The sequence below is a fragment of the Populus alba genome, chromosome 9 (assembly GCF_005239225.2).
Source record: "Populus alba chromosome 9, ASM523922v2, whole genome shotgun sequence".
Lineage (NCBI taxonomy): Eukaryota > Viridiplantae > Streptophyta > Magnoliopsida > Malpighiales > Salicaceae > Populus > Populus alba.
The window spans coordinates 5,952,917-5,979,839 of record NC_133292.1 but is presented as its reverse complement, the minus strand read 5'-3'; the positions used below and the strand labels follow the sequence as shown (position 1 = coordinate 5,979,839).

The 26,923-nt window shown below is 33.4% G+C and overlaps 2 protein-coding genes across 3 annotated transcripts; one reads left to right on the top strand and one right to left on the bottom strand.

Moving 5' to 3' along the window:
- Nucleotides 1-7,526: 7,526 nt before the first annotated feature.
- Nucleotides 7,527-14,397, top strand: LOC118027723 (polyamine oxidase 1-like). The gene is given in 11 exon segments (XM_035031174.2): nucleotides 7,527-7,637; nucleotides 7,725-7,974; nucleotides 8,133-8,252; nucleotides 8,342-8,403; nucleotides 8,620-8,774; nucleotides 10,374-10,517; nucleotides 11,854-12,003; nucleotides 13,291-13,545; nucleotides 13,699-13,780; nucleotides 13,866-13,983; nucleotides 13,985-14,397. Coding segments are annotated over 11 exon segments (1,539 nt in total). The 5' UTR covers nucleotides 7,527-7,585; the 3' UTR covers nucleotides 14,136-14,397.
- Nucleotides 14,398-14,539: 142 nt separating this feature from the next.
- Nucleotides 14,540-25,615, bottom strand: LOC118027722 (alpha-N-acetylglucosaminidase). Of its 2 annotated transcripts, none has more exons than XM_035031172.2 (19): nucleotides 25,199-25,615; nucleotides 24,939-25,015; nucleotides 23,995-24,206; nucleotides 23,440-23,561; nucleotides 22,454-22,539; nucleotides 21,844-21,938; nucleotides 21,551-21,632; nucleotides 21,204-21,310; nucleotides 20,747-20,777; nucleotides 19,684-19,801; nucleotides 19,531-19,581; nucleotides 18,558-18,667; nucleotides 18,341-18,443; nucleotides 17,964-18,062; nucleotides 17,513-17,623; nucleotides 17,021-17,268; nucleotides 15,765-16,002; nucleotides 15,157-15,238; nucleotides 14,540-15,069 (listed from the first exon to the last, which is right to left on the bottom strand). In XM_035031172.2, the coding sequence occupies exons 1-19, from the start codon at nucleotides 25,412-25,414 to the stop codon at nucleotides 14,834-14,836; spliced, it is 2,424 nt and encodes an 807-aa protein (XP_034887063.1). In that variant the 5' UTR covers nucleotides 25,415-25,615; the 3' UTR covers nucleotides 14,540-14,833. The 2 variants fall into 2 exon arrangements, with proteins under 2 accessions (XP_034887063.1, XP_034887064.1); XM_035031173.2 differs by lacking the exon at nucleotides 25,199-25,615 and adding an exon at nucleotides 24,364-24,451 and having other exon boundaries at nucleotides 24,939-24,956.
- Nucleotides 25,616-26,923: the final 1,308 nt, after the last annotated feature.

Here is a 26,923-nt window from a genome sequence, read left to right as displayed (position 1 = left end):
TCTCTAATAAGAACACAAGTTTAATCATCAAAAAAAAATTTATTAGGAAGGACAGTCATGAACCCCGAATGCAATTAGTCTCACTATTTAAAAAGGTGTGAGGATATCTAGGTAAAAATCAAAAAAAAAAATCCAATACTATAAATTAATTATCAATTAGGAAAACAACATCCAATTTTTATATATCTTCCAGTTTAAGATAGAGGACTTGTTCTTTTTTATGCCATGAAATAATGTTTCGTGAAAGACAAATACATGTTCTTGAATATCATTATGATAATTATCAGCCATATTTGGGTATTCTTTCTTTACATGATGAGTGTTTTTTTTGGGGTTCGATGAGTGCTTTTGAAATTATTATTTTAAATAATTTTTAGATTATTTTAATTTGTAATGTTAAAAATAAAATTTTTCAAACTAAAAAATATCTTAAAAAATAATATTTACAATATTTTCAACCATACTCTTATATAAGCTCTGAACATTGGTGATTGTTCCACGACTTTTTATCGTCAACTGTTGCACAGTAAAGAAATATTATCCAAAACCTTATGTAATAATTAGTTAATCAGCTAGAGGATTTGGAGACAGAAAGCTGAATGATAATCACGTAGTAGTAATTAAGGAAATGATAACAAGGGCCACATATTAAATCTGTCAGTTTAAACAATGACAGAAATCAAAGAGGACATTAATTAATTGCATGCGTTATAAGGTTGTTTGCCTGTCAAATTAGAGATCATTGTGTGGTTGTTAAGAATTAATTAGCCAAATTAGACTTTAAGATCAGCTGGGACAGCCTTTATAATTCAGAGGGTGTTTACTTTTTTATACATTTTAAAAGTATTTTTAAAATTTATTTAATTTTTTTAAAAATTAATATATATATATATATATAATCATTTTAATGTGCTAATATGAAAAATTAATTTTAAAAAATAATCGTTACCACAATAACAAATACTACCTTATTATTATTAATAATTGTTTGCACTTTTGATGTAGTAGTTTTGCATTTAATTATTTTTTTTTTTATTAATATGGCTGTCTAGGCCAGCTTATGCACACCTCAACTAATCCCACGGGTCCTGAATTTAACAACCATGTAAGTCTCCAGTGACCTGAGGTTTGTAAAACTTAAACCGGTGATTTCTAGAGAACAAATTTAAAACCTAATTAGTTGAGCTACACCCCTCAAAGTTTTACACTTAATTATTGATAATTGTTCATTTAGCTTTACTAAGAATTTCTTAAGCTATTATATATATATATATATATATATATATATATATATATATAAAAAAAAAATCTTAAGCAGCAACCATTTTACTAGGAAAAAAGATTATCCTCCTGTATATTAATGATATCTTTTTTTTTTTTTCAGTTAAACAAGAAAGTTATATATTAAATATTGATGGAACCATCTTCATTTTTATTAAAAATATTTCATCACTATTTTCATCAAAAAATTATTAACAAAATATTTCTCATCAGTTATTTTATTTTATTTTCTCGCTAATATATATTTTGGCAGTGCAAGTGCAGTACTAAACTATTATGATTCATCTCTTTATATTTCATCGTATACATACAACTCTTTTATTTTATTACTTTTTTTTCCTTTCCTTCGAAGCAAAGGCCACATTCAAGGTCAAAATCTAGGGTTTGCCAAATCATCATCATCATCATCATCATCTTCTTCTTCTTCTTCTTCTGTCGGTGAGTGGATCACTACCCACAAAATGAAATATTAGTTTTTTGTTTGGAAAAAAAGATGTTCTTATGATACAAGAAGGGCAATAGTCAGGAAGGTTTTAATATATAGTCGGTCATAAGGTGAGACCTGGACCTACTAGCTAGCTAGAGATGTATCCCTCACTGGTTTTGTTTCTGTCTCGATCATGACTAGGAAGCTAGAAGAGAAGATTCTTCACCCTTGCTATTAATTTTGTAAAATCAAATATATTAAATTGTTTGACGTCGAAAACAATATAGTTTTGTGCTCTTTATAAAATTACTTGACGAGCTATATAATTTGTCTATGTTCTGTTTAAATTAGAGATCACAGTTAAATTAAGTTTTTTTAAAAGAAAAACAAGATAAATTATTTGACAATATAAATATTTTAAATAATACAAGTAGAAATATTATATATGCAGTTTTTTCTTTAGTAAATCGAAATACTACATGATTTAATTAATACCCATTTATGCCTTATTGATATTCTTAAAGTCATTTTTATTTTTTAAATGAAACAAGTACCATTTCATAAAATAAATCATCACATTCCCCTAGTTTTTTTTTTAAGTGAAAAACTTTCCACTCTCAAAATCCAAGTAATGTTAAAATCCTTTCCTAACTCTTATTTAACATTTTCAATTATTTTACTTTAAGATTAATCAATCAAAAAGCTAGAAAAACATGAGTTTGGACATAAAACAAGTTAGAATTTTTTGACTAAATGGTGTTTAAAAATATAATAATAGTTATTTTTTAAAGTGTTTTGTACTCAGAAATATACTAAAATTATTTTTTATTTTTTAAAAATTATTTTTTATATTAGTATATTAAATATATAAAATATTAAAAAATAATTAGGGGAAGTCAAATTAGAAGAATCATGAAATTATATCTCAAAAAATTAGGAAATATGCATTACGTGTCACATTGTGAATGGTTGTTGAACCAGAAGTTTTGGAGGTACATTTAGCAGCATGCACGTTTTAGTAATTAAACACGTGCCGCCAGGGCTAGCCCCGCCAGCCAGCCTAAAACAAAATAATAACGGGTGTCTTCACCCTGTTAATTCATTCGTGACATTGGATTTTGTCCAAGATGATGTAAAGGATGAAAACGGCATGCTAGGCGCAATTTCATTATTATTATTATTATTATTATTATCATTATATACGACATTGGATTTTGTCCAAGATGATGTAATTTGTGGAACTTCCTTCTTATTTTACATGGCTAATATCTTAAGCTTGATAAACTTAACATGTACAAACAGGGGGGGGGGAATTCTGATCTAATTCAATTGGCATTTAAAATTTTGATTGATAATGAGAGGATCCAAGTTGAAAACTGAAAACATTAATGGTCTGTTCATTGCCCAGAACAACATTAATATATCCAGCACGTATACAAATATTCTCTTGATAAACTTTTATTGATATATTCTCCTCCTATATATGTTTCAAATCTTGGAGGAGAAAAATAATTTATAGCAAGATCAATTGATCAATCATGTAAATCACATGGAATTTTAACATGACTTGAATTATAAACATTATTAAGTTAAATAAATTGATTTTTTTAATCATGTGATAAAAAAAAATAGACAACGACATTAAGATTGACCAAGTTTTTAAAAAACAGTGACCAAGGTAATCTAGAAAAAAAAAATATTTCTCTAAATAAAGATAAACAATGTAACCCAATTTCCAATCAATTAAATACATAAGGATGGAATGGGGCAAAAAGAAGAAACCTAAAAAAATTGATCTTGATCAACTCAAGTTAGCATGACAACCTTATAAACCCATTAATAAGGCTAACTCAACTTGAGATATCGTATTAAACTCATAACTCAAATCATGATATTAAAATAACCTAGTATAAAAAAATATTCAACTCGTGTTAACTATTCAAATATATGACCCGAATCATTAGACTCGAAGCATTTTATCTAAAAAAACATGAAACTTAATTCTCAATTAATCAAATATTAAATGGATAAAATTAAAAAAAAAATCAACTATGCAAAAGAATTTAAAATAAAAAATAGCAATTAAAAGAATATTAATTAAAATCATAATAAAAGATAAATTATATATTTTATTGCAAGGTGGAATTGAAAAGAAAAACCTATTTAGCAAAAGAAAAAAAAACATTCAAAAAAAATGAATATTAAAATTAATATAAATAATAAATTTTATATTTCATTAAAGGGTACAAGGATAATGATCTTCGTTAGACATATAAATCAATAGTGTCCTCAATTGAAGTGTTTTTTTCACTTTTGCCTGAGAAAAAAAAGACTGCATGTCTCGTCGTGGATTCAGCAATACTTCAGAATTTTTAAAAAGTAATGGTATTCTTTGAAGCTACATTTGTTTGTAGTTAATCTGGTGCAGCAACGGTGATTTTCATTTAATGTCGTCTAGTGTGTATCACTCCAACAAAACGTATCTTGCAGAATCAATCTTACGACAAGAACCTGTATATGGACCCCTAACTAATAACTGAAACAAACGACAAAAACAAAGTGTTTTATATGTATCTCCCCAACTCTTATATGATACACCAACAACGAATGTATTGGTCATTTTATCCGTGCTTGGTTACGGGTTATAATTTTTTTTTAAAAAATACTAGTTTTTAGGTTGTTTCAAATTATTTTTTGTATAAAAAATTTAAAATATAAATTGCAAAGCTTATACAAGCAAGATCAAGATATTTTTTAACATAAAATAAAATATGTATCAAATTTTGTTCATCACACTTAATTTAATGATGAAATTGAATGGAAAAAAAAAACTTCAATAAAAATGCCAGGGATAGAATTAATTTTTTAAAAAAACAATAACCAAAACGAAAAACCAAACATATGAGAAATTGCAATTAAAGAAATAAATTGAAAAAATAAAAACTATTATAAATGGAAAGGAATGGAATAAGAAATTAATAGAATGAAAAATGAAATTGAAAAGTAAGAAATAAAAAAGATAATGGTATATATTATCTATCATGAGAGAGAAAACAATGGAGAAAAAAAAAATCAAACAATCACTAGAAATACACTAATCATTGTAAGTTACCACGCGCTACCCCAAATGAAAAAAGACATGACAACACATCTAGGGAGACAATGGAATGCCAATTATATCCACCAGTTTGTATAACAAGTACCATCTGAATAACGTAAATACCATCCATGTGTTGGGATGTGCAGAGCACATTTTTAAGCGCTAGAAAAATTGAAAATATTAAAATGTCCTCACGACCTGGTAATTATATAAAAATAAACATGTGAAAGTGCAAAAATATCCCAAGAATAATAAGTTTATGTTTTGTCTTTTCCTCGACCACCTAGTCATCACCCTTTTTCTCTTAACCATGAAAGTGTATGACATTAATGTATGTAATAAAAATTTTGTAGAGATGTAACAAATTAATAAACTTGCCCATTTTATCCTCATGGAAATCGAGGCTTTGAAATGGAGAATTTCGGATTTCATATTTTCCTTAGTAATTATAATTTTCTTTTTCTAGTTTCTTAAGTAAGCTTCTTTTATATAATTATTTTCTTGTCAGGAAATATACTCACTTATAATAGCATTAATTAACCTTGAGAGATTAATCTTGACCGTTGACTGCCAAATCTGATCATAGTCGACAAATGCAATGTAAGGCCAGGATGGAGCAGTCATTGCCAAGAGTTACAGCCACCAACTTCATGTCACAGGTGTCAAATAAAGAATGTCACGTGCAGCTCGCCATCCTATTAAATGAGAATTCACGTTCTAAAATTGACCACTCACACAGACAGTCGGACCTTTGCCCTCAAGTCTTTATTTAATGAAAGAATCTTGCCCCGCAAAAAGAAGAAATTACTTTCCAAACTACGAGTAGTTTCGTGGTGCTTGCCTAGATTAATGCCTTGCTAATCTCCCCTTCTAAATTATTCTTAATCTAGTTTAATAGCGTGTTTTAAATGTTTTTATTTTTTTTTTTTAGACTAATGAGTGTTATAAGTATCGGTGTAATATTGGCTTAATTTAATTTTTTAAGGATTGGTTTAGTAGTTAATAAAGCATGCCCACTCATTAACATTTCAAGCTCAAATCTTAAAATTAGTATTCAATATCATTTATTATTATTTTGAAATAAATTTAGTCTTAATTAATATATAAAATCATTGAAAATTATTTTTTACTGCCAAATTAATCTCATAAAGACAAATACTTTTTACTTGTTAGAAAAAAAAAAAGTTTTTAAACACAATAATGAGTCGGAAAGCTCAAGATCTATTTTAAATTGGTATTGATAATTTTTAGATTGATTAATCTTCAAAATTCAAGGGGTGATGGTTGAGTGATGTGTTGTTGTAGATGAAGCAATTTATATAGATTAAAGTCTATCGAGGTTATAGTTACTTTTCAAAATATTTTCATGTTGAAATGTATCAAAATAATTTTTTTATTTTTAAAAATTATTTTTTAAGATCAGCGCATCAAAATGATCCAAAATATACATAAAAATTAATTTTTATGAGATAAAATTTTTTTTTAAAAAAAAACATTGGTATAATTACATTTCCAAACAATCTCTTAAAATTTTAAATAGTATCTCGATAATTCCTTTTATTTTAATATGAATGGCTGTTTTTTAATAAATTCGGAGACTGCTCTCTGTATTTTACAAGGGATACTACATGCAAAATGCTAAGAGTTTTTTTAATATTCTACATAAAAAACATTATTATTTTGTAATTATGGAAAGGAAGTTATAAATAAGGATAATGGATAATAATGAAAACATTTTCTTTTTACAATTACAATGAAAATGAAGATAAATTTCACTCTAAATTGCTTTTTTGAAGACCCATTTACTCAACAAATTGATAATTGAAATTAAATCAACCTTCAATTTTAACAGACATGGTTAGGTTAAATGTACGGTTCGAAAAATTTTCTAATATTTTTAGGATTAGATTATATGTTTTTTAAAAATCTCGGATAGCTTTGTATATATGTCCTCGTATTCTAGAGGTTATATACAATCTATCTTGATACCTTTATATGTTTAACTATATTTAATTTATTATTAAAAAAAATACTGCATATTCAATCTATTATTTCCAGATTTGCATGCTAAAATTAATAAAAAAAATACCACATGATTCATACATGATCAAATTTAAAATTTATATATCCAAAATACCATTCGTTTAAAAATCTAATTAAGGTTTGATATATTAGGAATGAGTTGCCTGGATATTATTCAACATACAATAAGTTTTGAAAAAAAATAATAATTAGCTATAACATTTATTTTTTAAAAATATATTTTTAATGAGAGGAATATTGGATATATAAAATTTGAATCTAATCATGCATGAATTATGTGTTATATTTTCGTTGATTCTTACCATGAAAATCTAATAAAAAATATACTAAAGACATAAAAAAAATTAAATATATAAAAATAATTTAGATATTATAAATTTCAAGTAAAGTCATTCCCACTTTATATCTATAAAAATATACTAAATTAAAATTTGTTTCAATTTTATATCTATAAAAATAAACTGCCAAACCTACCGCTATCGAAATGATGATGCATCCACCCCCATTCCATTGCCGCGTCAGTCAACCCTCGTCAAAACCCGAAGTTAGAGAAAGAGAGACACGTCCACCACCGTAAAAACAGAATCCAAAAATAAAAATAAAACTAACAGAAAAAACGCCTATATAAACTGACTCCCGCTAATTCTTCATGTCTCGCCAGCAAAACACAAACACAAACACACACATACACAAACACACACACACACACTTCTCTATCTCTCCCTCTCCTTCTAATGGATTCCCCTTCTCGCTCCTCCGTCATCATCATCGGCGCCGGTGTCTCCGGTAATTGACAACCGATACGAATATTCATAAACACTTATAATCTGAAACTAAAAATTAAGCAATTTTTGTTCTCTTTCTTGTGTCAAGGTATATCTGCGGGAAAGGTATTGGCGGAGAATGGAATAGAGGACATGATAATTTTAGAAGCTTCAGACCGTATCGGTGGTAGGATCCGAAAGGAGAATTTCGGTGGCGTTTCGGCTGAGCTTGGAGCCGGTTGGATCGCCGGAGTTGGTGGTAAAGAATCCAACCCTGTCTGGGAACTTGCTTCTCAATCTGGCCTCCGCACTTGTTTCTCTGATTATAGCAATGCTCGCTATAATATCTATGATCGCAGGTATCTTTATACGTTCCCGCCTCGAATTTTGAGCTTTCTATCTTCCTTCAAATGAAAAATGACACAACATCTGGACACTGAGCAACGGAAAATTTCAAAGAGAAATTCTCTTTGGATGCTAAAGAAAGTGGATTTCTTTTGCTGTGTTGTTGGTGCAGTGGGAAAATATTTCCCAGTGGAGTAGCGGCAGACTCTTACAAGAAGGCGGTGGACGCAGCAATTGAGAAGCTGAGGAGTCTAGAAGCAAACCTTGACGGTGAAGTTAGTGAACAGCCTTGGTAAATTTCAAGTCTTCAAATCAATCGATTAATATAAAATTCTTAATGGTCTTAATTAGTTTTAATCTTAATGTCTTTTGCTTGTTCAGTTCACCAAAGACGCCCATCGAGCTTGCCATTGATTTCATCCTTCATGACTTTGAGATGGCAGGTTGGTTTTCCAACTGATTTTACACTATTTTCTGTTTGTTTCCCAGGAAAACAAAATACCATTTCGGTACCCTGTTTTTGCCTTTTTTATCTGTTGGTTTATCTCATAAAATGCGGAGAATAAATTAATAAACTCAAATGGGTTTATTTCGTTGTATTGTAATAACCGATTGAAGACTGCTAAACAGAGAAGTTAATGGGTTGTTTGTGTAAACAGAGGTAGAGCCAATATCGACATATGTGGATTTTGGAGAAAGAGAATTTCTGGTAGCAGATGACAGAGGATATGAGCATTTGCTATACAAAATGGCTGAGAATTTTCTTTTTACCTCTGAGGGCAAAATCTTGGACAACCGTCTCAAACTCAACAAGGTAACTCAACAGTTAAAACAAACAAAAAAGAAATGGAAAGACACCACCTTTTGATTTCTTTTCCTACAACTTATTTCTTGTTGCTTTATGATTTGTTCTTGTTCTGCATTTGTTTTATCGCTTTTATGCATTTGCTAAAACAAAGGGAAAATGCTAAGAGTTAACAGAGCGGTCGAAAAAAGGAAAAAAAAGAAGGAACAGAGAAAAGTGTATGAAGAAAATTGGAAACTGTGTTCTGTTTTGTGTTCATGCAGATGCAAAGCTATAAATCTTGTTGCTGTTGAGATTGATTGACCCACTTTTGGAGTTTGCAGATAATGACGTTTTAAGAAAAGCCTTATGCCTTTTCTTAATATTCTATTCTTGCTAGTACCATTTTGCCATAAACATATTCTCAGCCATTTTTCATTTCTTTTTACAAGAGTCAACTGATCTCTCTCTGTTTTTTTTTTTTTTTTTTTTTTGGATACTGTTATTTTTTCCGTCATTTCAACCGTGGTAAAGCTTTTAAGTATCTATCTACATCATATCAAGGAGATTTTTCAAGTTTGATGCGCTTTAAAGATGATAAAATCTACTTGTTGTCATCATCAACTCGAGAAAGAAAGAAAATTTAAGCGTAGCACGATGAATGCGATATGGTAAACAATTTAGACAAGAAACCATTTACGCTGTTCCATTATTGTCAGAAAAGCTGTCTGAAACATGCTTTCGGATCATTAGAAAACTGGGAATGGAGGTATGAATGGAATATTTTTGCCGGACTTGTAATTGAAATATTAACCATATTAACATTGATTATTCTCTTGTGGAAGTTGTTGAAAAACATCATCCATTGTTATTATTTATTTCCAGAACTTAAAACTTTGTTCTCTGACCCTTTGCTTGCTACATCCTCATGATGATAAACAAACCAAAATTTTCAGTGAGCTTTTTGAGTGGAGGACCCCTACATAGAGCCATTAAAAGTTGACCCACGAACATGTTTGATTTTTCAATCATATAGCCATTGATCGGCAAAAAGTTGGTCGTCATCCTTCAATTAGCGAAGTGTTTTTTACCGCTCTAGAGGCTGTAGGTCCCTGAACCCGCAATTTGCACCAACACTGACACGAATTAGACCACTATACGGTCAGTAGGTTGAGATGTCATATCAACTCAAATTAAGAACATCAAATTAGCCAGTCCTGTCCATTTCTTCATTTATTTTTTTCTGTACTCAGTTCCCTAAAAAAAAAGATATCCTCAGTTGCTCCAGAGAGTCAGAACTGATCAGAACCTAATGAAACCTTAGGGTGACTGATTTAGGTTGAATTTGTTTTAAAATATTTTTTTATATATATTTTTAAGATTATTTTAATATGTTAATGTTATATATATATATTATTTAAATATATTTCCAATAAAAATTACTTCAAAGTTGTTCGTTCCATTTCCATCTCTCAGTGCGCACATATTTTCTTGGTTTGACTTCATAGAATCTATCTCATTGGAGTAGTAACTGTTAATGCTAATTAATTGCCTCGGACTCTGCTAATACTATAGATTTTTACCATCCTCTTCCCACTCAGTTTATTTTGAGTGATGACTTTGTGGCAGGTTGTCAGGGAGTTGCAGCACTCGAGAAACGGCGTTGTTGTGAAAACGGAGGATGGTTGTGTGTACGAAGCCAATTATGTGATTTTGTCAGCTAGTATCGGTGTTCTCCAAAGTGACCTCATTTCCTTCAGGCCTCCATTGCCCGTACGTCTTCTAGTCCTTTATTTAACTTGCTTACTGTTCCTCCTTTTAAAAAAAAAAAATTCTACGTCTCATATTTAACAACCATGACATGAGTCAGTGTGCTGCTTCCAAAATTTTCATAAATATACGACTCTGATACTCTTTTATTTGTCTTAAATGTACCATGCATGTCTTCAATGTCATTTATTTTGTTTCCCTTATACGTGTATTGTTTACATCTTGAACTTTGAACGTGTTTGTTCCAATGTAGGGGAATCTACACTTATATATATATATATATATATAGGGATAAGGCCCTAGGCCATGGGGGATGGGATTAGCGGGATTCTTCAATCTTTCATTTGTTATTTTAGGGTTGTGGCCCAGGATATTAAATACTACCATTGAAGTTGAAGGAGTCAGGAATTTATGGCAGCTAGGCCTTGTAGTTATTAAATAAGGTTGAAGTCGTGTGATGATGCAAGGGATAGCTTCTCGAGGTGTCTTACTGGCTTTTTAGAAGAGCAAATACCGTGGGTTGCATGAATGGTGATCCGCAGTATTAATTGGTAACCCACAGGCTCGCTCATGGGTTGCTGTTCTTGGGTGGCTCATTTGGTTGATTCACCACGTGTGAGGCCCTAATGGGACAACTCGTCTCTCTTTTTTTTTGTAGCAGTTGTTACCCATGAACAATCCTGAGCAGTCGTATCAAACAATGCTACGGATCTGTTCAGAACTAATAAATAAAAACAATAATGCTGCCTGGAATAGCTTTTTTATTTTATTTTTACCTAAACTTGGTGAGCTACTCCTGGACACACTGGTGTCAGCTTCAACATATAGCTATGAACCTTAAGATTCTTTATGATTTGTTCAAATGACTTGGGATACAGGCAAGTGAGCAAAAAGGAAGAGGTAGCATTAGAAATCTTAGATGGCACTGATTAAGAATCTTGTCCTTTGATTGCTTCAAATATTACGTAGAGAGTTGGGTGGGGTTAATCTTGTTTTGAATGTATGTATATATTTTTGTTACTTGGCTATTTTCGAAGGAAAAATCATATGATTGTCCAAGCCTTGTGCTGTAACTTGTGAGATACATAGGGTGTGATCTGTCCTCTTTAGTGAAACTTAGGGTGCTAATCTGTTCACATGATCTGCGTAATTTTCCGGGCAGATATCTAGGAATGACTCAGAAGATTATGAGTTTTTATTTCCTTAGTTTTAAATTGAAAAATACATCACCTGGATTCGGAACAAGTTAAGAAAGCTTAGCTGGTTTGAAGCATGCTCCCATCATATTATAAGTAAATGTTCTGTGCTGTATTTAATTAAATTAAAAATAATAATGCAGAGGTGGAAAACAGAGGCCATAGAGAAATGCGAGGTGATGATATATACAAAGATTTTCCTCAAGTTCCCATTTAAATTTTGGCCATGTGGTCCCGGAAAAGAGTTCTTCATCTATGCTCACGAGCGAAGGGGATACTACACCTTCTGGCAGGTTATTTCTCCTCCTTGTTTTTGCTTCCCAGATCATATTCCGAATGCCGTGTTGCTTGCTTCTTCTTAATGGAATTTGAAAACAATCGCTCAACACTGCATTTAGAATTTTAAACGTGCTTGTTCTTTGGTATGGTGGGCTGTGATTCGATTCTCTGTCTGTCCCAAGTGCCTTGCATTTAAATCTTTCATTTATAAGGCCAACCTTTAGTTCAAGAAGTCAATGGACTGCATGGTGCTAAGGGGAACATGGATGCTGACTTTTTTCCAATCCTTATACAACTTGCTGCTTGGCAGCTTAGGTTTAATGTCAAACAGTTTCAGCATCGATGGTGACATATTTTGATAATTTCTTGGAAGGGAAAGCTCAAACCTTGGACCTTTTTAGCAGAGAAGAGGTCTGTGGTACTGGCCGGCCCACCCGTATTTAGATTATGGTTGGCATGAAACTTTTGATTTTAAATCATAATTCAAAAGTTGTTTTTTTATAAACAATTTATGAGAAAAACAAGTTAAAATTGACTTGAAGCAACTCTAATAAAGAAGGATGTATACGTTAGAATCCATAAGTTAAAGATGAAACATTTTTAACTTTTGATTTAAGTTAAGATTTACTTCCTGCCATTTCAAATCAATTTGCAACAATCATACCAAACATAACCCGATGCATATGATAGCTTGACTAAATAAAGCAGCTTGTCCTGTTGTAGATCTCGTATGATAGCTTGATAGCAACATGATAAGAAAATGTCGTCTAGCTTTCTTGCATAGGAAGCAAACGAGAGTCCGCTGCATTATTTGTTTTTGTATTGTTCTTCCAGTTATTATGCACCTGGTGTTTCTGTCATTGTCTTAGAGCTGGCGATTCTAGTTGAATTAAGGGAATCGATGCAATGTCGGCCTCTTTTTTATAATTTTATTTCTCTATATGCAGACAAGATATGTGCATGATAATCAATTTTGAGACCCACAACATCTAAAATTATTTCCTCTCACTTGATTAGGAGAGGATTGAAATATTTTAACGATCACTCGTGTCCTCTTGCTGAAGCATTGTGGGATCTCACTGTCTCCAACATTTTCACATATATACATCCACGTAATATCAACGCAGATTCTATGTTTATACTATGGCAAATAGACGTAATATCAACGCAGATTCTATGCTTATACTATGGCAAATAGACGTGATTGATTGATAAGTTTAATATCTCTTAATAATCAAATCACAGTTAGTGACTCACTGAACTCATCCAAGTTGGCTGCTGATTTGTTGCTTTGTCATCAGCACATGGAAAATGCATACCCTGGTTCGAATATTTTGGTCGTGACGCTGACTAATGGGGAATCGAAACGTGTTGAAGCTCAATCTGATGAGGAGACGCTGGAGGAAGCTATGGGGGTCCTTAGAGACATGTTTGGACCCAATATACCTAATGCCACGGATATACTAGTGCCCCGCTGGTGGAACAACAGATTCCAGCGTGGCAGCTACAGCAACTACCCCATCATTTCAGATAACCAAGATGTTCATAATATTAAGGTAATTCCCATCTTATTTCTGCTGCATATATTCCTCTGTTTTCACTCTGGCTGTACATGGCAGTTTCCATGTTGCAGTTGCTTCATAGAAAAAAGAGGAAAAATAAAGGGAGAGCTTCACAATGCATCTCTAAATCTTGCTTCTTTTGTTCAGGCCCCGGTAGGACGCATCTTCTTCACTGGTGAACACACTAGTGAACGATTTAGTGGTTATGTCCATGGCGGATATCTTGCGGGTGAGAATACTTGAAATGGAACTCTTTTCGTCAATGTGGTTTCTTGAGCTTACTTGTCTTTCATGTTTTCTGATCGACTAAACAGGGATTGACACGAGCAAATCACTATTGGAAGAAATGAGAAAACAGAAGGAAAGAGAAAGTGAGAGTCAAGCATTTTTGTTAGAGCCCTTGCTGGCATTGACAGGATCACTAACACTCACACAGACAGAAGCAGTCCCAAGTCTACACAAATGTGACATTCCTACACAGCTCTACCTTGGTGGCCAGGTTGGCCTTCAAGAAGCGATATTATGACTACATGGACCTACTAACGAATCCAACTTTGATGATGCTAACGATGAAGATATGTTAGATGAGAAAGCAGATGGCCGGATCTCTTTGGATCCGAAATCAACCCAGACCCTTCATGCCCTTCAGAAAATAAAATAGAATGAAATGGATAAATGCAAGAAAACAGGCAGAGGCACGCGCCTTGGTGGATAAACATCTCCAACTCCTGCAGCTTATATATCCATGAAGGTGCCCTGCCTATTCGGCATATTGGAGGTAATTGTTCTAGGCATACATGTGATGTTAGCCAATTGGGGTAAAACCTAGAGACAAGAAAGAAGCATACTTATGATTCTAATTGTACCGGTTACTTGTTTATACAAGAAAAACCCTTCAATCTCATCTACCTTTTGATTTTTTCTGCAAATTGGTGTTTGTCGCACTTGCAACATCTATAACAATGAACCATCAGATCAAATTGAGCAATGGCTAAAAAAGTTCAAGCTTAAAATCAATGGAAGATTATTGGATCTTTAACTGTGACAGACTGTGTAGTGTACAATGGAGTAATTCTTCGTGCCAAAGTTGGACAAGGCCGGCCGTGCCTGCAAATGGAATAGTCAGAGAAACACGACAGCTTAAGGTCTCTTTGTAAAGCCCCAAACAAGAAGGGATCCCACTCCCAGAGATATCATAATCCCTTAAAATAAATGTGCAGGTTTTTACTGCTCTGCTCATCTTTTTGAGCCCGCCAGATTTCTTTAACGCCATTGAAATGATTCAACCAAAGTATTTTCTGTACAATGCTTTAGCAATAGCAAGAGAATCTCCCTTGGCCTTCACAGGATAAATCTTCGTATCCGCTTGCCATTTGTTTGAGAAGGCTATCCATTCTTTTCTCCACTCTGTCAACTCGAAGTTTCTATTTTCTTCCAAGCTTTTGATCAAATGACCAAAATAGGTTGACGCTCGTGGAAGATAATAGTCTTCTAGTAGCCCGCTCCAAAATTTGTTAGCTAAGAGGAAAAGAGGGAGAGAATCTGTACCCAATTCCGAGGCCTAAAAATATAATAAAGAAGGTGAAGAGTAAATAGTAACGTTACCATAATCGTGAAGCTGGCTCTGGTTGGTTTTTGTCGTATCATACCACATTGAAGTCACTTGTGTTCTTGCATTCCATTCATACTGGAAAAAATAAGCGGTAAGTTCAGTAATCTTGCATCATCTAATTTGCCTTGCAAAAACCCTGTTATAGTTTCTGAAAAAGAACAAAGAAAACACTGTTCCAACAACTTGCTCCTTTGAAACAATGATGTCATTAAATCGATCCAAATCCACAATCATAGATAACAGTCTCTAAATTCAGCATACTGGGTGAAGTGCTTGTGAATAAACATGTAACAGGAAAAACATCGACTAGGGGAAAATATAACTTGAAAGAAAGTTGAAGGCATAACTTGAACAAGGAAAAAAAAAGATTTATGACCTGTGAGAAAAGACAAGGTGACATCTGATTTCAGAGAATAGACAGCTATAAAATAGATAGAATTAAAAACTGAAAAGAAATTGTGCAGCAAACCCTAATCTTGACATGAAATTTCATTCAGCTGTTTTAGCATATGATTGAATAAATGAAACATTGGCTTATACAATTCAATCAAATAATAACAATGCTATTATTCTCCAAAGCTAAGGAACTATTAGTTCTCACCAGCTTCATATCGTTTGGATCAACAGCCAGCTTTTTTGCACTTTCAAGCCATGTTCCAAGTAGAAAGTTATCATCAGAAGCAAGAAGCACATCGATATCCTTTATGATCTGCAAAAATTTCTGGCCATGAAGATGCAAAGCTCTAGCATCTTTCCTTCGAAAAGCAATCATAGCATCCCTATATACTTGGTTTGCTAGCTTTGACAGTACTTGTCGTGTTAAGTCAACCAGGTCATACCTGTCACAAATGATTTCGCATGTCATATAAGAGTAATCTGCACAAACAAAAATTCCAACAGAATTTCTACACTCCATGACAATGCATCATCACCCTTTTCACCAGACCACACAATTTACGGGTGAGTATACGAACATAAGCTGACACCTCAGAACCACACCAAGAACTGTAGAACTTCTCAATAAAAAGGGCAATTCATTAAAGTTGATATCAAATAATAAATCCAGGAAGATAGTCAGGCAACACGAGTAAACACCAAGCATTGATATTAGCTGCTGGAGAGAGCTTGGAGATTACTGAAGAGTCAGAGACAGATGAAAGGATAAGTCATGTTTTTACAGCTCAAAAGGTTGGGGTAATAGAGTTTGTTTAGGAAATTGGTGTTTTCTTTGGCTCATATGTATGTTGCGTGGAATTATCGTTAAACAAGTATTTTCAGTTGTACCCTTAGGCCTCAAAGGTGTATCCATGTTATACAAGCACATGCTTTTTAAAAAAAGCTGAGAAATTTTGGTTGACATTCTAATTCTGTTACGGTCTCTTACCATTTCTCCTCGAACTAAACGTGCATTCAGAATATGGCAAAGTTTCTATGAGAATTTGGGTTTCAGGATCCAGTTTTTGTTTCAAAATAGCTTTCTTTATTCAGTTAAATCTTATTCACCTGTCAAAAATGAAAATAGAAAAAAAAATTATTTCCAATAACTTTGGCACTAATTACGAAAAAGTATGAGTAGCGTGCATTTTATGAAGTCAAAAGCATAGTTCATTCATGTAATGGACCGAGTCAATCCTGCTGAATCACATACTGAATTTGGCTGATTAGCAAGCCATAACAGATACATATCAACCAAGGAGCTAAAAGTAAATTATGAGGGCCATTCAGATGAATCATGTAAGCATTGCTTTACTCGCTTTCCGGTGAACATGGAAGTGAATGGTGGTTGATGCTCAGGATTCTAAAGTAGAAGAAGACAAAGATCATGATATAACTATTGCATATTAGGTGTACATGTACCTATACGAGAGGCTCCCGGGAAGATCATTTCCAGCATCAAGGAATAGCCATAAAGCTTGGATCACCTCCTGTGTAGAATACCATAAATGTGCCTCAGGGAAATCAGAACTTTTCTCTTGCAATAAAAATCTTCTGGTTCCAGATGATGTGAGGAGAATTTGCATATTGTCTTGTTGAGATATGTTGGATCCAGAATTCAGCGATGGATCCCAGTCAGGAAACTTTACAATGAAGTCTGTGTTATGGTCCTGCAGAAAATGAAAACAATTATTAGTATTTAAGAGAAAGATAAGTCAAAATTGAAATCCAGTCTATCAAATAACAAAGTAAAAATATAAAAATAGATAAATAATCGAACACTGGAACATTAAAAAGAATTCCTGTCACTGTTATGACTTATCTCCTGCTTAGTTCAGTTTCTAATTTTATCTTATCAAGAAAACTAAAATGACATATTGATATTGCATCTAATCAACATAATAGAAAACATACAGCAATTCCATCTGTACAATTGTAAACTGTGTGGTAAAGAATATCCCAAGCTGCCACAACTTGACGAACTGCTTTACCATATCGTCTACGGGAATAGGTCTTCAACCATTCCTACAAAATCATTAAAGTTAAACAATGTCCATAATACAACAAAAATCATGCACAAGAATAAGGATCGCTCATTTAATCTGTCTCATGTTCCCATTTATACCAAGATATCCATAGAAGATTGCATTAATAACAAGCAGGTTTGGAAACCCAATTATGTGATGGTTGTTTTTGTAAAACCATATTTTTTATTTTCAAAATATATGCATCAATCATGTAAAACTAGTGTAACTACTAAAATTTAAGCATAGAAGAACAATTACAATCCTAAAATTACCAGAGCTTGAACTCAAATTACCAAAACTATTCAAGCATAGAGCAGCAATTACAATCCAGAAATTACCAAAACTTGAGGTTTTCCGCTGCGGAATGCCATTTCAGACATTAGTTCATAAACAACCGGATTGTGCTCTATTCCTTCCATGCACATGCCAACACCAACCTGCTTGAACATTAAATTGTAAGTTACATGAACGAGAATGTTCTATACATGTACTAAAAATAGTATGCCAGAAGATAACTATAAATAAGTTATCATACTTATGTGAAGAAAAATAGAGAAAATCAAAGGCATCAAGATGAAATAACACTACTAATTGTAATTTCTTTCAACTCCATCATCATGTTAAAATGGCTTACTTTGCTGTAGTTCACAAAATTTATGTGCTTAAAGTATCATGATGAATGGAATACCAGTTCAAACTCACACACCCAGCATACCATGGTTGAATTTTCACTGATGCGGGCATCAACTGGACCTGAAGATATTGCATCCAATATGCCATACATTTCAATATTTCCCCCAAAATTATGCAACAGACACCTGATGCATGTTCAACCAACTGTGAATATATTTCCTACTGTATTCAAATGCAATTTAAAAACAGAGTAGGAACGGGTAAAATTACTGCCAACACAGCAAGAAACAGCTAATTACCAAACATAAGGAGTGCCATAAAATTGTGAGGAATTCTTCCATATCGGTTTGGCTTCAGCAAACAGATCTAAAACTATCATTTTTCCAAATGGAACAGAATGTAAAAGAGCCTGCAAATTCCACCAAGTTGAAATTTTAAACAGCGAAAGTATCCAAAATAAGCCACATTTGTATGACAGCAAGAAGCACCAATAAATAGAGAATTGGGACCAGAAAACTTGAGGTATGGTTCAGAGTGAAAATGATGCAAATAGCACCTGGAAAATTTATAGAAAAGGTGAGGAATCAAATCCTACAAGCATGTTGTTTTGACTTGATCCTAATTGGAGCTAACCTAGATTCTTTGCTAGATAATATGGCATAATTTGGAGCGTCTAATTGCCAGGGGAGGTTCTGTCATTTTTGTTTTTGTAAGGGGTAATTTTTTAATGTTGGGAAAGTTGACCAGTCAACTTTTTCAGCATCAATGAAGTGACCAGCTAAGGTGCACCTTTATATTCTTTGCAACCCCACTTTTGAGAGGCTGGTTTTCAATTAATGAAATTGAGACCTCAGCCTTTAAGGTTTAGATGTGTGATGCATCTTATCTTAGGTGTGATCCCTAAGATTTTGTAGGAGTGATTTCTAGGAGCCCTAGTGTGATGCTTTACTTCCTTTTAGCTGATCCTTAGGTTGATTTTGAGAACACATTCCAGCAATACCAAACACAGCTTACTCTAGAATTCATAGGTTTACAGGGAAATTAGTGGAAATATGATTTCCTTCAATCACACAAGGTATTTTACCACTCTCATGCTTTATTTCGCCAACATGGTAGTGCCCCTTAAGGCTACGTGTTTCAATTTGTTGCTTCTGACCAGTTCCAATGGCAGCCTGATTAAGAATCTAAAATTCACAAATGGAAGTCCAAGCAAGCTAGCCCACATCTTAAGAAGACTATGAACAAAAGTTGTTTCTGTCTCATCACATGTACCTGCATTTGAGGTGGCTTCCAGAAAGAAGAGTCTGAGTAGAAGAGCCAGCCCTGCGCAAATTTTGACAATTGAATGTATGCCAATAAAAATAATAACTTTGGCAAGGAGACAGAAGACTAAGGGGAGAGTGCTAGGACAACTGAGGAGCATACTTGCATTAACCACACAGCATCTTTATCACCTCTTGACATTGCTTTGTACACAGCAGCACCAAGTGAAGAGATATAAGCTGGATCACTTGTAGGTGGGGAATTCTCGTTGAAAGTATCACTACATCAAACAAGGTAAAGTTCAGTTGAAAGTATCATGTTAGCAAGCATGGCAAGGGCACAATAAAACAAAAGGGGGAAAGGGATGATCCTATTACAATCTGCACTTTGCCATAGATATTTGGGTTAAATGCAAACATTTTCCATGCCATTTGCACTTCAGTGACATATTTTTTTTACAATGCCAGTAAGTAGTGTTATTCTCCATCAGTAATGTCCTCAAAGCTGTTAGCAAATACAGTGAAGGTGATGCTTTCTTGTTTCCTTTGACAACAATTAATAGAAAGCCTATTACATCTGCTACCCTTCAGATTTCAAGAAAAGTGCGACCAGTATCAGTATCAGGACACATTTAGAGACAGTAACACAGTTACGGACATCAATAATGGAGTAAAACAGAAGTCACTAAGGGAGGAAAAAACTTTATCACTAAAATGCAAAACAGCCCAAAGGCCCCAACCATAGCATACCTTTTCGCACTTTCCTTAGATCTTTTAATAGCTGAAATTAAGTTTATCTTTTTCCTCCTTTTCCTTTCCTTTCTTTTTCAAAAAATCAAACTTTTTTTTCTTTTTTTTTTAATTTGATAGTGAAATAAGTTAAAGAGTTAACGAAGCAAAATAGCTTCCCATGTACATCTTGTAGACACCGAATGAACACTAATTCACAGGCTTTTGAAGTGTACTTTCATGTCCATTTCAGATCACTTGTAAATTCAGTAACAGAATATCTGTCTACTTCACTGATCATCCCAAGTGACCATCAATTTTCTGGGCGGTGGGCCTGTTCCTAATGCCAGAAAAGCTCAAAAGCAGATGAGAGTGTTTGATATCATCATTCATTAACGAGTTTACCACCAACAGAAACATACAAGTTATTAAAGCACTTTGAATAGGAACCCCGTGATGGCAAGACAGATTTGTTAAGCTACAAGTATGGGAATTACCAGTTGTAGACGTCCGTCACATCCCCATATTCTGAAAAAAAATAGTGCTTGCCGAGAACCAAAAAGTTAGTCAAAGATCAAGTAAAGAATATGGAGATTTGCTATTTACACCAAATGAAAGTATCAATGCTATATTTCTAATGCTAACCTACATCTATTTGGGGCATTATTCGAACCATCCTTGCTGAGCTATATCACTTATGCATGTCTGCATATGGATGCATATGCTAGCATGCATCTGTAAAGCTACACAGACACTTGGTTCTAACAGTTTGACACCAAATGTAAAAAAGTTCTGTTCCCAAGCCTTTTCAGAAATTTTGAAGTTCCCACCTTTTTGAAAATATTTAATAATAATTATTCAATGATGTATAACTATGCAAAAGTTTTTAAGGATAAAAATTGAAAAGAATCTGATCAGAAAAGGTAAATAACTAAAAAACAGTCATACGCATACCCTTAACCTGTTGTCTTATAAAGGCCTCCCCAATTTCAACAAACAAGGGATCAGAAGGATTAAGAAGGTAAGTGCAGCACCACCGAGGATTTTTATCCACTGTGTTCCTGATGTGAATAAGAAACAGAAATAAACCTAATATATGAGAACAGGAAGTTACCCCAGCTTCAAAATGAAACTCTAAGACAGAAAGAGATTGCTTGAAAAAAAAATCCCAATCCATTTTTTACAACATCAAAAATGATAAAAGTAATTAAGTAATAAGCACTAGTAGCCTACTTGATTATAATGACAGATCATGTAGCTCTTCCATACAGAGGAGGATTGCATTAAGGAAAGAAAAGTACCAGTCTCCAAGTCTCGTTATATTTGCTGAAGGAAAAATCTTCTTCAAAGCAGCTGGAACATTTCCAGAGAATGATGGCAGCACTGGAACAAAGTGGGGAATACATTTGATCAGCTACATTATTAGATTGAGAAGGAGCATGCGATATAAATTTCATCTCTTTAAATAAGATTTTATCTCGTACTTCTGTGTAAGATATATGCCAGGACTATCATCTTGAATGCCTTGTTTGTGCATTACGTTACATGAAAATTGTAATCAATAGCTGTTTCTGTTAGGAATCTTTAGTTTTACCCGGAGTCATGCCTAGCTCTAGCATCCGAGACAGTATCTGTTTCTGCAGACACAATTGTTGATCTAACCAATTTTGCGACAAAGGTCCACCCCAACTGCAGTTAGGCAATAGGCAGTTATATACTAAAAGCATAAGATGAAGACAATCACCAAAACATGTATAAGCAGTCGAGAGAGGACATCTCTTGGATTATCGCTAATCCAGCATGTCAGAATCTCATAGTCATGTATTTACACTAATTCTGGGGATGCGTTTTTTGCTATTGTTTCTTTTGTGGATGGACCAGGAGAGGTCACAACAGTCTCATGATAATGCTCACATTCCAATTTGTTGCCTTCTTGAAATAACTTAATGAAGCCAGAAAGGTTCAATGCTCAAAACACATATCCATGGAGAAAACTTTTGGGTGAAATGATCAGCATATGAGGAGGCAGGTTATTTTGCATAAAAAGGATCTATGACATCAGAAACGTATAATGTGCATCTATCCCTCTTACACTCTTTCTATAATTACTTCTTGAAATTTAGGAGACAAGACCTCCGGATAACAAGACTAACATACCTTGAAAAAAAACAAGGGGGACAGAAATATGAATCACGTTTACATACCCATGTAAATTTCCCATACGAGCCCATGCAAGGAAAGCAGGTCCACCAAAGAAATCATTCAAATCTTCTGTGGTAATATTAAGATTCTGCAACGATCAGACAGAATAAATTAGACCAAATATAACATCTTAATATGTCTCATCAAAATACCAACTGCTCATGTTGAAAGCCAAATCAATTGTACTTACAATTATAAAAAAAGTACATCTAAATTAAAAAATTGATCAGCTTGATTGAGTCATTATCTCTGTATATACTGAAAGTTTAAACATAACAAAGAGACCACGCATACAAGGCTAGAAGTCTTACACATTAAGAAAACATAAAATGGTTTTAATGAAGATAGAATTGGATCCAAATTCATACAAAAGTAGCCATATGCAAGGTCCTATATCATAAACACAAATAAACACCACAAGGTTCCTTCTTCACTACCTTTGATGGCACTGAACAAGGCGCCTCGTTAATAGGCTATGATCCCACAGTCCAACTAAAGTATTGTCTTGGGAAGGTAATTCTCAAACAGTATTCCCTTTTTTTACGATTCGGCATCAAATAATTGGTCTTAGACCACGAACCTGCAACCTTTTGGTTGGAAGTCCAATTTGCCATTCCACTCCAAACTGGAACTTGCCAAGGTGTCTTATTCATCAAAAACTTCACAGGTAAAAAAAAAAAAGCCACCTATGCTGCCATCTAAAAAAAAAATAAATCTAGTCACTGGTAATCTATTTAGCATGGATAAGTGCACTTTGTTGTAGCTTACTACACAGTGGAGTGGGGACTTAAATAACCAGTGTCGTACACAAAAAGGTTGTGCATGTCAATTCTTTACAAATTCATCTCATAAACATGGAGTTTTGACAAGACATAAAGTATGTACGGTATACCTATGACTATGAGCTGCAACATAGCAAAAGAGAAATTCAGCATCCAGTCTAGTGGGTGACGCATCAAGTTAAACAATGGTGTTTATCACTGCTTACCATGAAAACCTTTTGCCAAATGGCTTCTTGTCCAGTGAATGCCAAAGGCAGATTAATCCCCTGAAGAGCCATCCAATCTAATTCTTTCTCCCACCTTTCCCAATTCCACCAAACATAAGAATCTGCATTAAAAAAATCTGCTATTACAATTTACCAACACTAGCCGATATCATGGCATATATAGTATTAGAGCATCAAAGGATTTGCATGTGCTGAAACAAATGCACTCACATAAAATAAATTCAACAAGAAAGACGTTAAAATTGGATGCTTATGTTACCAATAAATTGTTGTACCCAGGACCCAGTTCGGATTTTTGCAAAACATGTAATTTAACTCTAATATGCATCTCAAGCAATCAACATGAATTGAAGTAAAGCTAATCATGTCATTAGATAGCTATAATGAAGCTCATGGTATCCATAACCTAGTATTTTGTATATTTCATTAGTCATTTCTAATGTTGCACAGTTAAACTTGTGATTTCTATAGTGATTATCACATAATGGATCGGAGCAAAAAACACAAAACAAAGGCAAAAGAAATACGACTTACAACTGGATGTAACGACATTTTGGTAATAGTTCCATGGAACTGGTCGCTGGATCATTACACCCTTATCCTTGACATGAGGAAGTGATCCTGGCTTTGGAATCGAGGCTATCTGAACACCACCAGTCTTGTCCCATGAAACATGAGCCCCACACCAGTACTTTAAATACCAATGGAGGCCGGATGCAATCTCTACTGCTGTGGTGCCTTTAATACTGAAAGTGAGATACAACAACCAAAATGTCAAAAGAAAAGGGTGGGGGGAGAGAGAGAGAGAGAGAGAGAGACAGAGAAGCATCTTGCCCTTTGATTTTGTAGGTAGAATGGTATAGAATTTTTTTTGAAAAAAGACAGAATAAAAGTATATAAAACCCGGTGAACTGTCTCTGTCAGGAATGACACGAGTACGCTATCCCAACTCTCTCTAAAGAAAACTATATAAGCTTCCAACCTACCCGAACTTGAAGAATGCCACTAAGGTGAAACACTGAATGATTTAGCACTAAGCTTCCGTGACATTCATGAAAATTGTCACATTTTCTGTATCTCAATAAAAGAAATTAAAAAGGAAAAAATAACTTGAACTATTTCAGACACCATCTCTGGAATCAGTTTGACCAGATTCAAGGAGTATATTTAAGTGCTCTAAAAAGATTTTGTAATTAAATTCGAATGTGGAAGTCCATCATTATGAATGCTAGTCAAACTGTAAATTTGCAGAACCTTGAAATATGATATTTCCTAAAGCCAGCGAGATCCAACCTTGTTAGAGAGAGCATACTACAGAAACCAACTGGCTCGACTTGTGCAAATGTCAAGGACATTTTTTACCAAAGCCAGTAAAGGCTTCAGCAACTGATTTTCTGTAGAAATCGTGTCCAACGAGTATTGCCACAAAATTAAAACTCTCAGCCTCTAGCTATTAAAGAAGAATTAAAGCTACATACCTTATCTCAGGTCCATTCCCGCTCGATTCCTTGTAGTAATTGTTTATCAAAAAGCAACTGTGTCCCCCACAAACATCCTGATGTTTACAATTGAGTAAAATCAATCGATAATCAGTGAACATTCTCCAATCATCATTTCCATTCAAGTTATCAGCAAACTATACAAGGACAGCAAGATCACTGAAACTAAAGCAACCTAACCCAGTTCAAGAAAACAGACGCCATAATTCAATCGACAAAAAGGGCGTTAAGTTATGTACCTTGGAAACAATCTTGAACAAAAAGCTGTGTATATGAGAAGGAAGCAATCTTTTCAAGACAGCTTTAGCTGCTGATTCTTGGTCTGATGAAGATGCCCGCTTCGAATCCAAACGTTTAAGTAAAGAATCAATAGCTTCTGGTCTTGACAAAGCTGCTGATGACAGTGTTAGTATCAGTAGTGTTGTAGTGAAAATCAGAGTCTTGAGAGTGGACATGGTGGTGGTGGTGGTGGTGGTGGTCCTTTTCTGGTTCAGTTAGATTTGTGGAGGGGGAGGGCCGTTTTGTGATTTGGAGAAGAAAACCAGAGACATAAAGAAAGAAAGAAGAGAAACGACAGTGATACAAGTCAAAATCGTTCGGTCGCCCGAGTGATGTAAGACTGACTGGTCTATCTGGTTGTCTGTCACGAAATATGTTGGCTATGGTCGTTTGAAATAATAATTGCTCTAATAAATAAATAATTATGATCATGTTAATTGTTTAAACTTAGCTCACAATATGTAATGTAACAGCATGTTTTTATTTGTATTTTAAAATATATTTTTTACTTTTTTAAAATTATTTTTTCTATATTTTTAAAATTATTTAAATATATTAATATCAAAATTTAATTTAATATATCTTCAAATAAAAAATATTTTAAAACGTAATAACTAATTATTTATCATAATCAAGATTTTTTATGACACAAGTTGAGTTTATGCCATGATTTTGTATTTACATGACATAAAATTACGTGTATAAATAGAATAATTAGTCCTTTTGTAACTCTTTTTTTCTTTTTCATAATTTTCTTTTGGGAAAAATACGAAAACTCTCTCATAGTGATGTTCGGAGGTTCTATCAATTTTTTTTTTAAAAAAAAAAAACTACGAATTTCGTTCTTATTTTACACCTTTCACCTATCTCAATCGCAAATTTTATAAAATCATTCTAAAATGAATTATAATTTTAAATTCAAATGCACTTCAAGTCATAATAACAGCTCTGGATACCAGTTATGATTGAATTAATAAAAAAACTATCCTAAACATCTTATTATTTATTTTATTTTACACTTTAATTCTATATTTTTTAAATATTACAAAGAAATCACCAGTAAAGAAAAATGATTGAAATAACCAAAATAATCCCATGTAAATTATATCATAAAACTCGCCAAGAGAAACAGAACCTATTCTCTTTCCCTCTTGTCATCTTGTGATTTCTTCATTGTGGATCAAAACTCATCTCATCATTGCAGAGTCTAAAATTCTACAAAATCAAAGAAACTTTATGAAGGTTAGGGCAGTTTTTTAAGCATTTCTTGCAGTTTTTGGGCCGGTGTTTATGTGTGTTTTTGGTTATTAAATAAAAAATAATAGCAAAAATTATTTTTTTATTGTTTTTTTTTAATTCAAAATGTTTTCTATGATATTCAAAATTATGAAGGCAAAATATAAATAATTTAACTGTTTGAACTGTTTTATTTTTCAACAATAGTAGAGAGAGGATGAATATCGGAATTTTTAAGGATAGAATTAATTGAGAGTTTTCCTTAAGGTATTTTGCAGGGGTTGATGGGATTTTTTCTTTCCGTTTCCTTTTTATGGTTTCCAGACAAAGAATTAGAGGGAGGAGAAGAACATAGAAGAAGTTGAATTTTTTTTATTTTTTTTTTATCTTCGTTGCAGTTGGAGAGAGAGAGGAGGATATAGGGGCTTTTTAAGCATTATTACCTGGTT

Excerpts from the sequence above, each read along its gene's own strand:
- LOC118027722 (XM_035031172.2), bottom strand. The coding sequence starts at position 25,414 with ATGTCCACTCTCAAGACTCTGATTTTCACTACAACACTACTGATACTA. Across the intron at positions 19,582-19,683 it reads ATGCTGTGTGGTTAATGCAA|GGCTGGCTCTTCTACTCAGA; the intron begins GTATGCTCCTCA and ends AAATTTGCGCAG. Across the intron at positions 15,070-15,156 it reads GAGCCAGCTTCACGATTATG|CTAACAAATTTTGGAGCGGG; the intron begins GTAACGTTACTA and ends TTTTCCTCTTAG.